The sequence below is a fragment of the Pteropus alecto genome, unplaced genomic scaffold (assembly GCF_000325575.1).
Source record: "Pteropus alecto unplaced genomic scaffold, ASM32557v1 scaffold14, whole genome shotgun sequence".
Taxonomy (NCBI): Eukaryota; Metazoa; Chordata; class Mammalia; order Chiroptera; family Pteropodidae; genus Pteropus; species Pteropus alecto.
In genome coordinates, this window is record NW_006436810.1 from 5,923,494 (window position 1) to 5,941,014 (window position 17,521).

A 17,521-nucleotide genomic window follows, 5' to 3' on the forward strand; every position below is an offset into this window, starting at 1 on the left:
TTGGGGATGTCCGCCCAGCTCACAACCTCCCACTCTTGGGAAATACACCCCAAATCTAAAAGAGTAGCGATAGCCACGTTTGTAGTTCATGACTTAACCTCTCCTGCCTCCCACCCCAGCCATGGCTAATTGGACCTAACTAGAAACCTGGTCCTAAGTTCAGCCAATTAAATGTCCTCTCCCACTAATTTGGAATTGGGATTCAGAGACTGCAGGTCTATGTGGGTGGAATTTTAACAGGTAAATGCAAGAGCCAGGAGACAGTATTACTCCATTACCAGTGATCCCCAACTCTGGCTACACAGTAGAGCCATCTGGGGAGCTTGTAAGAAGTACTTATGCCAAGAGAGCAATTAGAGCCACTTACACCAGAATCTCTGAGGGTGGGACTCAGATATCAGAGCCCCTGTTCCCCACCTGACTCACTCTGACACCCATCAGAACTGAACTCTTGTACCCTAGGCCCTCCGAAAGTGACACGGGACTATGCTGTCATTTGGTGGTTATTCTACACTTCGTGGACTTGTGGAGCACTGCACCAGGAAACCTCGTGTAATACACGCTGAATGCACGGCACTCCGCGTGGTCAGAAAGGAAAGATCCCTCGTGGCTGGCTGAATCAGGAAGACTTCCCAGAGGCGAGGAGATTTAACCTAATCTTTTGAGGAAAAGTGGGCTTCAAACAGGCGGAAAAGGCGGGCAGCCCACTGAATGCTCACGGACCAGAGAAACCAGCAGCGTGGGGCTTGAGGGAGCATCCTCCCCACTCCACTGTGAAAAATCAGCCCCACTAGAAGATGTTCTCAGGCCTCTCCCTAACCCACTCCCGGCAACTCCCCTCAATCAACACTGTCCTCTGTTCATTACTCTCCTATAGCCTTGGGATTTGTCCCCTTCCCCAACAAGATGACTTCCTTTTCCATCAAGTAAACCAAAGAAACCCAGGAACTTAAACTGTCCCTGGTCCAAATCTAAGAAAGTACAAGGCCCCAGGTGGGGCCCTCTGACCTCTCTGAGAGCAGGTGTCAGGGGACTAGATGGGTGATCAGAGAAGACACGAGACCTGGTCTCAGCACCGGGCAGACGCCACCTCTCAAAGGCACTGGCGCGTCAAGCACTTGAACTTCCCAGTCGATTCAGAGTTGAGTTGTGCCCCTCCTTCAAAACAGCTGCTCCGACAGGTAGAGACAGACAAGAGTTTTGCTCCAGATGCTTGGCTCTTCCTAGGAAAAAATCCCTGAATGCGCAGGACCCGGAGTGAGCAGAAAACCTAGACCCTCCAGAGACAGGACCCTCCCTCCAGTCCATCTCCATGTTTACACATCCCTCCCCAGCTTGAGGAGAACCAGCCGTCCTAGTGAGAGCTGCCCCTACTCCCATCTCTACCTGGGCTCCTCGTTCCTTAACTGCAGCCAACTCTCATGTTTTCAGCCTAAAATTCTCCAAATACCTGCCTGGCCCTTTAAGTCCTTCAAATCCACAGCCCGGAGTTGGAGTTTCAGGTCAGGAGTGTCCCCTTTCCTTGCCCTTGAGGGGGGAGCTCAGATTGCTACACATCCCCTTTCTCCTTTAAAAACACCCCTTCCCACCACTCGGTTTGGGTGTGAGAATGACATCTGGGGACAGATGTCTCTTGGATCCCCTGCGTCAGGGAGCTGGGTTTCCCCCTCTGCGCAGTCTAGGGCGGACCGTGACCTCTTGCCAAGGACGACCTCTCCTCCCTCTCCGGATTCTGTTTATGGGCTTTTCTCCACGGTGGCAGCTAGCTGTAGGCTTTCAGCTGCACTGGGCTCGGCCCCTTTCGCTGCCACTGAGGAGTGTAAATGCTCCTCACATGCATTTTTGAAAGACCTTGGAAACCTCTGCGTAAATCAGTGGAAGTTCATTTATGGTTTTCGAATATTCTGGATAATTTATTTGATGTCAGGGATGCTGAGCCTGAATCGAGTCTTCACTTTTCGACCCGGGGCTCTGCAGGCCTCCGCTGCGTTTCCCCTTGCGTGTTTGTTTTGGTTTGCCCTGAAATGCTAGCCAGCCACAAGGAGACCTTTACCATTATTCCGAATAGATTTTTCCCCTTTCTAATGACACTCTCTTTGGAGGTTTGACACTGAGCCAATGCTTCTTCCCCTTTTAAAAAACCAGCAGCTAATCCGGAGCGCTTCCTTCCAAGCCAGGCTCTCAGATTTCATCTGGCTTTGCTGTCCTTCCTGGGAGTTTGAATACTGGGCGCCAACGCGTAGACCACCTCCCCACGAATCCCTGTCACCCCCACACCGGCCAAGACGGACGGCATGTGGAAAAACGAACCTGATTAGGGTGACACCATAAAAAAATAACATCTTGCACCTAAGGGTCAGCAGATTTGGCAAGCTCAGTGCTCTCAGGGCCTTCCAACCAGAAACAGCTGGAGAAAGACACAGCTGACATTTTTAGCAATTCATACAAGGTCGATCCCTTGAGGCTTTTTTATATCCTTCCTGGCTGTGGATTGAGATTCAGATGCATAGCGTTCTCTGCTTTTTGCTCTCTCAGTATTTCCTCTATTCTGAATCACGTGATTGAGCCCTAAACTCCTGTCCTCAGAGGACAATCGGAATGACACCTTTAGTGTTTGCGCCTGATTTTATGGCCTCATGATCTTGTGCCCTTTGGAGTTCAAAGGTCACATCAGGCAGCAGACAGGGAGGTTTTTGATGTAACCTCTGAACCCCAGAAAACAAAAAGACAGAGGCCCACAGAGACAATTCATCTAAAAACAGTCATATAAAGAATGCAACTCAATCAGCCCAGAGCATGCAAATCACCGATCGTTTTTATGGAGCGCCCTGCTAAATCCAAACTTACAGCCAGAGGAAGGGACACAAACCCCATGATCCCAATACATAAATCAGAGCTTGAGAAAAGCAAAGCAACGAGTTTACAACCGGCTCAGAATGGAAGGATTTGCAAGATGTGATTTATAAATTGGTTCCCTCCCCTCCTCCCGCCCCCGTCCACACACAAGCACACACACTCGTACACACAGTGGTCAGTACCATGCCACTATTTGAAAATCAAGCATTTTCTTTTCCGCAGCCTGTCAGAGGCCCAGTGTTTTCCAGAACCACCAGAACCACCCTCAGAGACAGATAGTGGAGCACACAGCCGATAAGAAAGATGAAGACTTGTGAAATAGGTGAAAGGCTGGCCTCACAAAGCAGGTCACATTCTGCAGAACAGATGTCACCTCTCATACTGCACAGATTTTTCCCTCAATAGCCCTTAATACCTGGCACGCATGCCCCCAGGGCAAAGGTCAAACTAATTTCTGAATTGATGAGAAACACTATTCAAATAGGGAGCCGAGTGGGAGATGCTCCTATTTTTCATTACTATTGAAGTTTTATTTCTTTAAAAAAAAAAAAAATCTAAATGTGTGTATCTAGCTTAGTTTGAGAGGACGCTGACAGTGGGAAAGAGATCTTGAGAACTTTGCCAAATAAGGCCACCTGAGCAAAAAAAATCTGTTCAGAGAGGAGAAAAAAATCTGAACGGTGGGGAGAAAAAAAATAGATGTGCCTTAGCCTTTTGAACGAAGATTCGGTTCGCAGATAAAATACGCGTCCTCTTCTACAATGAAACTGAAAATTTAGGTCATCGCGGACCTTCTATTTGGAAGAATTTCTCTCTGCTCTGTCTCATCCAGGAGCCTCTTTCCTTTTAACATTGCATTGAATTGTAATTGCCCTGGGAGGAGTAAATATATTTTTATCTGAACGGCAGCACGACCATGTTTAATAAAGATGTATCCTAAACAGTGGGACCCAAAAGCAATTTCAGATGAAATAAGAATCCTAGAAAGAACCCTAGAAAAAAAGAATCCTGGTCTTAGAGTCAGAAAACGGATGCTGTGGGATGCTGGGCAGGTCACCTGACCTCTCCGAGCTTCAATTTCTTCATCTGTAAATTCCAGTTGCACTCGTGTTTTCTGAGGGCCTACTCTGCATAGGCTCTATCTGCCCAGGGGCCAGGACAATCTCTGACCTGCTGTGATTTCTCTGTTCCTGGACAATCTTATCTAGATGCGGGAGGATGGATTAAATAGCTGGTTCTCTAATCCTGGTCTTTAACTCAGGGACTCCTCAGCCTGTTTCCTTCCCAGGAGGAGCGAAATACAACCGGCTGAAACCATTTTCCAAACGAATCCTGAGCAGCAAACATTACTTTTAGATATGCTGCAGAATTCTCCAGAATGTTTTTCTGGAAGCCCGGTCTAAGGAGTATACCTAAGCTAAACTAAAGCTGGTCAAAAATGAGAATTCCTGGGTAGTTTCTGCTGGATCGAGGGTGCGAGGCCGCTGTAGCTGGAAAGGCTAGGAAACCCTTATGCATCCCAGAGACACTCAGAGAGGTGGGCCCCCAGCAGCGGTCACATGGCTGCCTGGGAACAGTCAGGACCGAGGCCCAGGTTTCTCCCCTCCCAGACCATAATAATGGCTACACAGCGAGCGTTTTCTCTGGTCCAGCACATTTGCTTTTTATGTGTCATCTCTGTTCATCTTCACAAGAGGTGGCAGGTAGATTCTCCTCTCCTCATGTTAGAGACGAGGAACTGGTGTCCTGAGAGGTTTGATTACTTGCTCAGGTCTCACAGCTGGTACCTGGGGAGCCAGGACTGGGTTCCAACTTCTGTCAGATTCCCAGCCTCTGCTTGTGACCACCCGCCTCAGTCCTGGGCCTCGTTTCTCCGCTCTGACCACACCATGCTGCCTCGTGAGCCTACCAGACACTGAAGTTAGTGTGGGGTGGTTTCCAGATAAGGCAAGATTGGGTTGTGTAGGGGGTGTGTAGAATTTGGTGTCACCCCCCAAAAATATGTCCACATCCTAACCCCCAGAACCTGGGGATGTGACCTATTTTGGAAAAAGGGTCTTTGCAGGTATAATTAAGAATCTCACAGTAAGATCATCCTGGACTATCTGGGTAGGGCCCTAACTCCAAGGACAAGTGTCCTTCTGAGAGACAGAAGAAGAGACAGCAAAGGCCAGGTGGCGATGGAGGCAGAGATTGGAGTGATGCTGCCACAAGCCAAGGAACACCTGGAAGAAGCAAGAAGAGTCCTGCTCCTTTTCAGGAGGTGGGGACCCAGAGGGAGCCGACCCCAGCTGTCTGCTACACACTAGTCCTCATTAGGCCCAAGTAGGTGGTCACCTAGGCTTCTGAGGCCGGAGCAGCAGGTTCTGTGAAACTGAAATTTCCACACTTCTGGAAAGGACGAGAGCTGAAAAGCTACCCGGTAAGTTAGCACCAGCCCCAGCCCCAGACCCTCGCCTGCCATCCTCATGCTGTTTACCATTATAAAGCTTCCCATAGTGGGTTTTGGGGGATTGTTTTTTTACTATTATTCCATCTGCCTTTTGCCTAATGAAACCCATTTCTTTCTCTTAGTAAGACTTGACAATTGAACCCAGACATGTTCTAGCCTGAGTCAAAAATTGAGACTAAACACCTTAGCCAAGGCGGGAGTGGGTTAGAGGAGGGTTTTACTTCGGCGAAGCTTTCCTTCAGACCCCCGTGCTTCCCAAATCTACGTTACATGTAATTAGATTTACAAAGCTCTGTTTCCATGGAAATTTTTAGGGACGCAATTCTTACGTGAAGCATGGTCCGCGGCACACATCACCTGTTTGCTCACGATGAACGCTCGGGTTATGAGATGAAGGGCAGAGGAGCTGGCCTTCCTTAGAAGACAGCCTGTGACAATCACATGGCTAATGTGACCGAACACTCTTCCTCATACCACTGACGCATTGAATCATGCTTTCCTGTGCCTGTTCTCCTCACCTATAAATTAGAACACCCCACCCCAGGTGAAGGCTGGTTAAAAAGGGAATGACACACTCTGCTTCTCAGGCTGTGTGCTGTGGTCACAGGTGGTCACTTGATTGTCACCTTGACACTGTATTCCAGCATTTCCCAACCTTTTTCAAGTAGACCACAAGTCAGATCCTGCTTTGCTCGTGTTGCTCCGAGGAGCCCAGCACTGCTCTGGGTGGCCAGAGGTGAACTGCCTGGGAGGTCAGGCCACCTCAAGCCACACCTGGCCACCCCAAGGGCTGAGGGACTGAGAAGCAACCAGAACACAGAGGGCTCTGCCCATGCACAAGAGTCAGGAGGCTCTGCCTTACACATTTTTTTTTTTGTCTCTATTCAATATTTAATATGCCCAATTTTTAAAAAAATAATGGAATCTCAATTCTCAGGAGCAAATTTTGGAACTATAGAAATATTTGAAGATACCTCTAAAGCAGATCAAAGGAAAGTAGAGGTTCTTAAAAATAGAAGCTTATGCTAAGATTTTTGATAAAATGAAATTGCCATAATAAACAAATTAACCACCTCTCCTTGGACGATGGGGCACCCTTGAGAAGATGTAGTTTCAGGAATATGTATATAAGAGCACACCTTTCCTCCACTTTCACAACCAAGACCCCCCTTCCTCCAGTCTCCAACTGTCCCAGCCTCCAGGTGCACACGTGTGTGTGCACACACGCACACACACGCACAATGAACCAAGAAAGGACATACATGCTAATGAGAGCCCACTAATGGATTGGCTTAAGTATAGAACAACATCCCATCACTGTTCTAGAAAATAATCAATCAAGCACTTAATTTTAAACATAAAAGTAAGCTGCCAGGAGACTGTTAATAGATAACCAAATAAATTAACAGTCGTAGGTGGGATTTGAAATGAGGTCAGATTTCCCTCTCCACCAAGCTCTGAGCCCCATGCATATAAAGGGTCTGCCCAGCTTGGCACTTGATCTCACACTGTTTCAAAGTGAGAAATCTCCTTTTAGCCAATATCCCCTCTCAGTGGGCTCCTCACTTCAGGGAATTGTCCTTTGTGCGTCTTCCATAAATTTTATAACACCGCTACTTTAAAATATTGATGGGTAACTTGGCCTTGGCCCAGGCCCGCGGTGGGTTAGTGCAGACCTGAAAACCTTCAGGGGCATAGATGCAGGAAGAAACACATTCCCCACTGACCTTTCTTAAAGAGAGAATTGTGCAAATGCAGTGGTCACCTGAGCTGGAGGCCTACTTGGCTTTGATGGATGGCTCTGCCCTCTGGGAGCCGGCTCAGAGCCACTCGGAGATAGGAAGATGTGGGGGACACACACAGAAAGTGCTCAGGTACCCGCAGACCTGTAAAGGGCAAGTGAAATCCACACATAATCCCTCAAGTTATTTTAACCTGAAACTTAACTTTTGCCCAACATTCAAACTCTTTGCAAAGTTATTGATGAATAAGGATTGACAGCTTTATAGTCTGTCTCTTCTCCCTCTACCCATGACCTGCTCAGGGCAAGTGACCAAAAGTAAACAGCAACAATGAACTTAAAAGGCAGGCCTAGAGAATTGATCCATGATTCCTGGAGGCTCTGTGTGTGCTCTGAACTTCTAATACAACATCCATTCTGCCATCACACTGTCTTCATAATACCCCTCGAAAAAAAAGAACACAGTCAAATTCCACCTCCTAGAATAAAGTCACCACTGAGAACAATACAGCAATAGTCTGCTAACCAGGTGAATAACACAAGTTAATAAAAGCTACCATTTATTGGGCCTTTAAAACACACACACATGCACACACAGTGCATGCACTGTGCCATACTAAATGCATTATGCACATGATCTTATTTAATCCTTTTTTAAATCTGCGAAAATATCCTTTCATCCAGAAAATATACTTCTAAAAATTTTTCCCATGTAAGTGATTGAAGATATGCCCCCAAATAGCATCTACAAGGACATTTGTCAAATACAAGCAAAAATCGAAAATAATAGAAAGTTCCAATAATTGAGGAGTAAAAATTACATTATATCCATAAAATATAACATTGTGTAGCCATTTCAAATTGAGTTGTTAAAGAATAATGACAAATAAAACATGTCTGTGAGATATTCAGCAATACAGAGTATAGGAAAAAAATATGAATATTTTTATAAATTCTAAGTATGTTATACACATGTATAAAATATGTCAGATGAGACTCATCAAAGTGGCATAAGATTATGGGTGGTTTTTCCCCTTCTTTTTTATCTTCTTTTCTAATTTTTTATAATTCATAAAAAAAATATTTTTGAAATTTTGACCTAGGTATTATATCCAAATCATTAACTTAATAATAGCCCATTACACATACAAAGCCCTGTCTGTCTAAAATGTGGTTTTACATACTGTCTCAGCTGAGCCCCACAGCAACCTTTTTGGATAGACAGAGCAGATGTTTTAGAATCCTGGAGATCTTCAAATATACAACAACAAAAAAAAAATTGGAGGGAATAGTACAAAGAACCAAGAGCCCCCTCCTCCCTTGGGCAGGCAGCACACAGGCCTCTCGGGAGAAGGCTTGCCCCTGGCTGCCGTCCACAGGGCACTGGCTCCAGCTCTCTGCTGCATCCAAGAATCTGGAAGCAAGCCGCCTCTTTCTTCCTTCAGCTTCCCCTCCTCACCCCCCCATGAGTGCTTAGGTTCTCCAGGATCCTTCTCTGTTCAGGGACTGGGGCAAGGGAGTATTCCAGAATACATGGCAAGCAAAGTCTCTGACAAAGAGTAGAGTCAGCAGTGTGATGGAGCTGTTTCGTGATGGCTCGTGAAAGCCAGTTGTCGGCATCTGTGCTCAATTCTGCCATCAGTGACACCACAAAGGTAGCTTGAAACTGCCATGGTGGAGTATGTATACCATGGAAATCAACAAACACGATAAACCAGGGCGTTTTCGTCCACCCACCCCTACCCGCCAGAGAGAGCCAGTTGTTAAACAGTTACCAGCAGACCACTGCCTAGTCTTAGAAATAGAAATTCATATATTGAAATGAGGGCCAACCTACTCAGACCCTTGATTTAAACAGGATTACGCCTACATAGGCTAAAGCAGGATGTGAATGTTGTTTGAAAATGATAAAATATTATTCGGAAAACTTTCAATATTTACAAACCTTGACAATTTGTCTACTCTTCACCTTCCTTGTGGCCGCTTAAATTTCCTTTTGCTGTGTCCTCTTGAGAGCCAGAGGAAGACCATCTGGGGCACTTCTTTCTAAACTTGATCGGTTCAAATCATGGTTGGAACAAGAAGAGTGGCCTGTTCGCCAGTTAGGTGCCGTGTCAGCCAACACCACGGTCTTGGCCCTGAGACTTCCTTCGGGGTCCCTGGGGCTTGTTTGCCTCTGCTCTGGCTCCCGGCCCTGGGGCCACCTCCACTGAGGCTTTATGAACGATCTCTGCTCTTTCTGCACTTGTGGACAGCTCAGCTGGGAGTGAAACTTGATCAGGAGATAATTTGGCCCAGATGGTGCTAACACGGACAGAAATAACAAGCAGAAGCATTCGGCAGCACATATCCTTAGTCTGGGGGAATCCATTTAAATCTTTTTGAGAAGTGACTGTAACTGAGCTGCCACATAGCCTCAAAATGCTACCTCAGGTTGCACAGTTGCAATCAAACGTGTGAAGAGACGTTCAGCTCTCAGGAAGGTAAGGCCAGGCTAACCTTTCCTATCAGATAGCACCACAGCTCAGCTGGGTGCTTGGTCTTGGGGGGATATACGCAAGGGATCGGCATAAAACCCCGAAGATATCGCTCGCTCCCGAGGATCGAAGGATTGTAGCAAAGGATAACATGCGGCTGGAAATGAAAGCAAGCATCGCAGAAGCGCGGAGAGACAGGAGAGCTGAGCAGAGGTGCAGAGAGGCCTGGAGGATGCAAGAAGGGCGAAGAGGCTGCATAGAGGAGTCGTCGTCTCTCTTTCGGTCAAGTTCCGAGGCAGAATTCACGGTGGGATACAGGTTTTTTCTTTTCTTTCACGAACTTGACATGAGCAAGACACAAATAAAAGAAACGTCTCATCTGTAGAGCCTAGCCCTGAGAAAAGAACATTTAGCTTCAGGAGAAATAGGAACCATGAAACCAGAGGCAGTAGGCAGAGTGTGATGACGATTCTGTGGGAAGAGGGTCGCTCAGGTATCAGCGAGGCCACTGGGCGGCACTCGGGGCTGGCCCTGGACACTGCGCTCCACCGCATTCTCTCTGGCTATCGCGGATGTCATAAGGTTCGGCCCGCTAGGGTAAAGGCCATGAAGAAACCACCCTTTCGAACTGTGTTCAGGCTCTCAGAGGACCACTATCGATCTAATGGATGAGCTTAAGTGCCCTGAACAAGTACCAACTGCTGCATGTGGTCGTCATCTGTGACAGCTCCCCGGGCCCAGCGAGGTGAGAAGTGGAGCCGAGCCTACCCGCCCTCTTTCCAACTTTGCTATCAGAAAGTTCTTCTCCCACCCAGGCCCCTGGAACTGATTGGGAGACCCACACCTGGGATTCTGTCAGGCCTGCAGGATTTTGTTGGAGATGATTGGAATCTTACTAAAAAGATTAAAATATCTAGTCACCATGGGGTAGCTTCTGGCTCTAAATAGACAGTGATATATAGAGTGAGCTGCCTCTCTGTATATAATGAATCTGGGGAACAATGTAAGTATGCATTCCACATACATCATGTCCATCATCCCAGAAAAGTTCCCTTGGAGGCAGTAGTGTGCTGGTAAATGGTCACCTACCAGCATTCTGAAAAAAACAATCTATACACATATGTGTGAGTATATGTTTATTATAAATTTTACCAATATAAGAGATATAGGAAACAATTCACAGATATTAATAAAATACACAATACTCTTTACTATAAATTCCATGGAGTCAATTGGTTCTCAAAGAATGCTATTGCTGATTTTTACCAAGCTCTGGTTATCTGTAGCCAGCCTATGGTTACAACTGATTAACCAGTGTAGTTCTGACACGATGTTGACGTTTTTGTTTACGTTAATGAGTACTACAAACATGAAACAACATTTTTGTGTGTGGAAACTTCACCTAGTTACATCAGATAATGGTTTTCACATAATGGAAGAACAATTTCCTCGAGTTTTTATGCTATTCACAGTGTAACAGCTACAGGCACGACTTCTAATCTGCGTGATCAACATTTTTTTCCCCCATCACTTTAAGTCTAGATAATCAACAAAACAATCAATCAAGTCCTAAATTTGCTGATTTCCAGTGTAAAAAGTCCTACTGCAGCCAATTTCAAGCCATCGATGTAATGTCCCTGAACGAAGCTGCAAAGCCGCACAGTAGCTCATCATCATATGGTCCAAATGACATTAATAACCTCCAGGACAAAGTTAACAACATATAGTAAAAGAATCGGGAAGTGGTGCAGTTCATCTTCACTTTTGTTTTGAATACAATTTAATGGTAAGTTACAGAATTTTGAATGATTGCTGTGTCGAACAACCCGAAAATTTAACCATCGGCTCTCGCGAGCCAGCACACCTCAGCTTGTACCCTTGTGTAGCCTATTCTGTCCCAAACACAGACATTTTTTTCAATAAGGAAAAAGTAAAAATACTGAATACTTGAATACTTGGTGAATGCTCAGGGTAAAATCTATTATATCTTAATACGTCAAGAAAGCAAAGCTTCGACCCATAGAGGTGACCAGAAGTTGATCTGTGTGTTCTCCCTTTAGGAGCGGGCTGCTCAGAGCGTGTGCCTGGGACGTCAGTGTGACAGTGATCAAGACACCAGAACAGGACCCAATTCCGGCCCAAGGGCTTATAGCAAAGGCTCAAAGCAGGCTTTTTTCCAAAAATGTTTTTAATTCCAACATCCCTCTTAATGGCTTACGGTAGACTAATTTAGCCAGTAATTGTTATACTAAAAATAGAAGCTAATGATTTCAGCTAAAAACAGCTAAGCCAGTACTATCAAAGTATACTTATTGTACAAAACTGATTATCACTGAGCACATTTGTTCCCCACTTCCTTATCCCTGTAGAAAGGCTTAATAAGATGCCCACATCGAAAGCAAAAGCATTTCTTCCTCTCCTGAGACCCCAGACTATTAGGAACGTGTTGTCTAGAGGGCACCCACTTCCCAGAGCTCGGCTGAGAGGCATCTCACACAGGCGTATCCCACAGAGGGTACTACCCACTACGGCTCATCATATTGGTGCCACTCGGCAAATACCGGCAGCATCAACTCGTTTCTCCTGAGCGACCACAGGCCCCTACTGGCCAGCTCGGTGCCATATAGCTCGGCACACTTTGGTTTCCAAAGTTAAGTGCATTTTGAAAAGAAGCAAGGCTTTTAAGGCAAAGATCAGATCAGAGCTATGCCACACAACTGTCCAGCTGGAAGAAATCTAGCAAAATAAAAGAAAAAATAAAGTTTTCAGGTACCACTGTTTGAATTTGCTAGGCGTGCTAGAAGGTTAGCACCTGAAACGTCAATAGGCTGATGACATGATTAAATATTTTAACTGGCAACCATTCGGAGCAGAATTCAGATTTGCTGAGCCACCCGATATTCAGATTTAATCCATTTGATGTACATTCCCCAAAACTTTATGACGCTTGTTTCTATAAAATGAATTTTGAGTGTCACAAAAAGCCACCTGGACTGGAGAAGTGACTTAAGGGCTTCTTATAAAGGAACCTCAATTATTAGGCGATGAGAACAAAGTTCCTAGGAATGCTCTTTACCAAGCCTTTCTGGGGCATGACCTTGATGAAATATTAATTTTACAATTTTTAGAAATAATGAAAGAAATGATTAGCTTTTGTCTTCCTCTGAGGATTGCCCACATTGCTAATAATACCGAGAAGCTGAATGATTTTAATGTAGGGCACTAGTTTTAGTGTCAACTCAGAATTTTCTTTTCCAGCTTATGACATCTCAACAGATATCCCATGTCCACCTAACTTTGGGAAGCCTGTTCCTATTCCCGTCTTCGGGGGCGGGGGGGGTGGAGGGTGGTCTTTCAGGCTAAGAGCTTCACTGTGCGGTCTTAGGCATCTGTGCACGCACACATCCGCACACAGATATCAGTTCTTTCTTCTGGCCTCCAGCTCCAAATTCTGCCCTCCAGCTATAGCTACACAATCTGGCTCCTTCTCACATCCTGGCCCAGCCCCAGAATGGAGTAGCGAACACAGCAGAACTCCGAGGACTGCAGGCCCGCGTGGTCACCTACACTTGGGTGGGCGCAGGTCTTCCGACTGCCCCTACTCAGTGTGGGCTCCCCCTTGTCGTGGTGTAATAACATGTTTTGGATAAACACAGTAGCATCAGATTGGGCATCTGCTTTCTACTTGCATACCTAAAATTAGAATTTCTTGGATTAAATACCTAATGTATGAGATTAGATTAGTTGATAGGGAAAAAAATCCATCAACTTTAAGACTTATCCCACCAAATCATTGTATTTTTCCCCAAGAAGAAGGAAAATATATTTTTAAAGAGCAGCTGAACACGGAAATGACGTAAATTTAGGATTGTTAACATTACGTACCTTGTGACAGGCTTAGTTTAGGCAATCTGGAGCAGAAAATCCACTTTTTCTTCATACCGATGTAACCATCCTTGTCTAAATAATTTCAGCCATAGGGAAAAATTTAACAGAATCCTAGAAAAATGTTATATTCTGCGCATGGGATCATCTGAGTAAGGATATGTACTGAGGAAAAGTCATGGATCTTTACTATTTAGTCGGCACCAACATGCCACTGATCTACCTACTTTTATTTATTTATTTTTTACGATGGAATATTATTCAGCTTTTAAAAAACATTTTATTTATTTATTTAACATTTTATTCTCCGCCCGCCCCCCCACCACCGGTAACTGATATACCTACTTTTAAAGGGCTCTTTACAAGTTTTATTTCTCCTGAGAAGAAGCAAATTTTCTTTGAGTGCAAAAATGTCTTTTAGTTTTAAAAAGTAAGTAGTTCCAGAATGCATAATTCTGAAGAGTTCCTTCTGTGCTATACACACAGGGGCCTGGGCCTTCTGTGACCCTGGCAAGCTAAACCGCCTCACCATCACAGCTCCTGTAAGTTTTCTGTATCAGTTGATTCATCAGTTAAAGCCAGGTCTGCACATAAGTGCAGCTGGAAGAAACTGCCAGCAGTGCATTGCTACTTACCAGGGCAAGCATTTGTATTTCAAAGTTGACAAACAGGATAACAATTCTCAAAGACTATTAGCTCTAAAAAGAGCAATGGCTGATTTTGTCCTACCAAATGCTACCCTTGCATATGCCCCTTACCCATCTTTGGTTAATCGCAGTCAAAAGTAACATTTCTTAGAACGACAAATGTCATGGGCAGTGAGCCCAGTATCATTTGCTTTTCACCACAAAGGCCAGTCTGGTCCAAACTCAGAATCAAGGATATTATTCCAGACTGCCTCGTCACTGTCACTGTGGAAGTTTCCTTAGTAAATGATGGGCTTCAGATTCCCTAGCAAGAGCGCCCAAACTGGAATTTTCTGCAACACGTCCATAAGAATATCTATTCAACTCTAAAGTGAAGTAAGGCAGGTGATCAGGAAGTTTCCTGAAGGAGAATGGCCATGAACATAACCTGACTCCCGGTGCCACGCCACTAACCCAGAGAACTCACTTCATGTGGGACACTCGAAGTCTACCTTGAACCTACCCTCAAAAGCTGATGGAAACAGACGAGGAACATTCTTAAGAACTACCCAGGCCTTGTACCTTTCTCTAGAAACACAATCCACAATTAGGAAAACCAATTTGAAAAAAAAAAAAATGTAGATGCTACTCAAATTTCAGAGCCGTTATCAGTGTGGGCAAACTATTAACTAAAGTGGCTGATAGGCATGTTTCTTTTCTTGTATTACAAAGTGAATTCCCATTTAACAATTTTGATTATTAACTAATTTAGATTAGTTACAATTTAACAGAGAACATGAATCCAACTGGTTAAAACCTAAATGACACCATAAAACTTATTAATAATAGTAAATCCTGAATATGGAAGATCTGTAACTCCTCTAATACTTCTACTTTATGAACTGGATTTTTTAAAAGATCAAAGAAATACTCTTTTGAAGAACAAAGTTCTAGGACAATGAGGAAAGACAAAATAATCATTACAAATTCATTATGGATCCGTCAGAGATTTTTTAATCCATTTAAATCTAAGTATAGAAGATCAGACTCTGATCCTACATTATTTCTATTTTTTTAGAACAACTTTTCACTCACAAATTCAAGGTTACAATGGCCTTAAAAATATCCACAGAGAAAGACTGACATGAAATACAATATGATGAGCAGTTGTTGCATTAAGGCGGTTATTTTCCTTTTCTCTATTTTTGAAATTTCCTATAGCATGTCATATAATCTTTGTAATAAAATATTATAAGAAAGAATTCAAGGTTACAAAACACGGTTGACTTTATAAAATAATTCTGCAAACAAATGTGTGGAAAGGAGACGTTCGACCAAGATAAAGAAGATGCTCGATGGGAAGGCTCACTGGGGCCCTGGGCGGGGCCTTAAGGATGAAGGCCATCATTAGCATCACTGTTCCTGGCATCACTGTTCTTGGGGACAGGAGACAGCGGGAGCCCCCTCTCCTGTGGTACACAGATTCCTACCAAGACACGTATGACAAACACTGGATTTCTACACATTTATTAGCCTTGTGTGCCTGGGGAATCTCAGAGCACATGTGGAATCTGATTTGGTTTTATGGTGAGGAAAGTGAGGTTCACACACAAGTACCAAAATGACCATTAACAGCGACAGCAGAGGCAAAAGCAGCCGCTGTAGGCAACCATACAGCCTCACTGGCATTCTGTAACCCATGCACTTAGGTGAGATTAGGTAACATTTCTTTTTCATATTATATTTCATTTATTTAACTCTGTTCACTTAAAAAAAAAAAAAAACTATATGCAAAGGACTGTAAATAGATGTCATTCCCACGGACAGCCCACAGAGGGCACTCTCTGTACCCTTGCAGGAGGTTTTTGGGGCAATAAAACCAAAACCTCTATTTAAAATATGTGTGCATATGATAAAATTTTAAAATTCATTTTTAAATAGCCTAGCGGCCATTCCAAACTAGTAACTTTACCCAGAGAGAGGGAATATACTGTATTGATATATAAAAATAGAAAACTTTCGATAAGAATTTCAGAGTCCATTCCTCAAGAAATCACACAGGGACGTGTGCCCACAGGCTGTACGTACCCTAATGTAACTCCCTTGATCTCTGAATCCGTCCTCCTCCGCATCGGAGGTATCTGGAGGCTGGGCATTTGCCTAATCCTGGGGCGGGGGGGCCTCCTGGCAGGTGTCACAGCTGCTGGTTGGTGAAGAAGGATTTAGTCTCCCTGCAGACAGGATTCACACAGAGCGGACAGCTCAGTGTCAACTGCTTGGAGCACAGCTCGTTCGACTGGATGTGTGAGTGCACCAGATCGGCCAGGGCCTGCAAGGCGGACGGCAAGAAGCAAAGGTTCCTCAGAGGCAAAATATCTGCTCATCTCCTATGGAGTCCTCCGCCCACCCCGCTCATCTGCACAGGTGATCATTATGGCTGGGGGTTCTTTTCATTTGAATTACGAATCCTTTGAACCAAATTCTATACTATCTTCTCCCAGGAAGCCTCTCTTGGAGAGAACTTAGAGATTTTTAAAAAATGAAATCCTCTTACCCCACCCGCTACACCTTGTCTCTGAAAGGCAGCTTTTTAAATCAGACATAGTTATAGGTGAGTAGAAATCAGAAAATTGGGGCTATCTAGAGGAAAAAAGACTGAGAGTATAAGGAATTCGATTTTATTTTTGTAATTAATTGGAACTCAAAATGTTCTAATATGTGAGAAAACCAATATTCTGTAAGGGTTTCTCAGAGGATTACTCTCCGATACGTTCTACTAAAATGGTTGTAACGCTATAGATACCTTAGAGAACAATGGATTTCCATTAAGAGACTCTGCTCTTCTGATGTTTTCAACTCCACACTGAATCGAATGAGAAAGGGGAGGAAAAACACGCACATGTTTTATTTTCTCTCTTGAAAGAAACTGCTACAAAAAATAAAAACATGCACAGATATACACACAGACGACTCAAAGTCTTACTTCAAGAGTTCCCAGACTGCTCGGAAATGAAAAGCAGTCACGGGACCAAGCACATATGCTGATCTTCACCTCTGTTATCGCAAAACTGTTCTTCAATTTCTATTCCTTCCCCCACCCCGTTACCTTCCCACAGGTGCTTTGTTTCCAAACCATTCTTGAGGTTGTATCTGATAGGATTCCCAAGTAATTGAAATCTGTTTACCGTTTTTACTGCACCTCTGTAATACATGCCTTTATGGACTCCACCTACACAGAACGTTGCTTTAAATAAGTAAAGTTTTATATCTGTTTTGATTCCAAGTGTCAAAAGAGGTCAATTAATTTAATGTATATTGAACCTAGACTGGATCCAATTCGGAGCTGGATTTTAAATATACTTATATTTAAAAATTCAAGGATTGTTTCACTACCACTCCTGTTCTCCTCTCCCAAAAATATCCAGTTAATTATCCCCCAAGTAAGTGAGGATTATCTAATTATTATTAACTCAGGTAGTAAATA

The 17,521-nt window shown here is 44.2% G+C and overlaps 1 protein-coding gene across 7 annotated transcripts in view; it reads right to left on the reverse strand.

Annotated features, from left to right (window-relative positions):
• Window positions 1–10,649: 10,649 nt before the first annotated feature.
• The window catches only part of FECH (ferrochelatase), a 34,601-nt gene continuing 27,729 nt past the window's right edge, over window positions 10,650–17,521 (reverse strand). For 5 of the 7 annotated variants that reach the window (XM_015590824.2, XM_025048096.1, XM_025048094.1 and 2 more), the window contains 2 exons: window positions 16,841–16,900; window positions 16,232–16,366 (listed from right to left, as the gene is read on the reverse strand). In XM_015590824.2, the coding sequence (XP_015446310.1) occupies window positions 16,232–16,366; window positions 16,841–16,900 (195 nt within the window). Of the gene's footprint in view, window positions 16,367–16,840; window positions 16,901–17,521 lie in introns of all 7 variants that reach the window. The other 2 variants (XM_015590820.2, XM_025048097.1) reach the window with 1 other exon arrangement.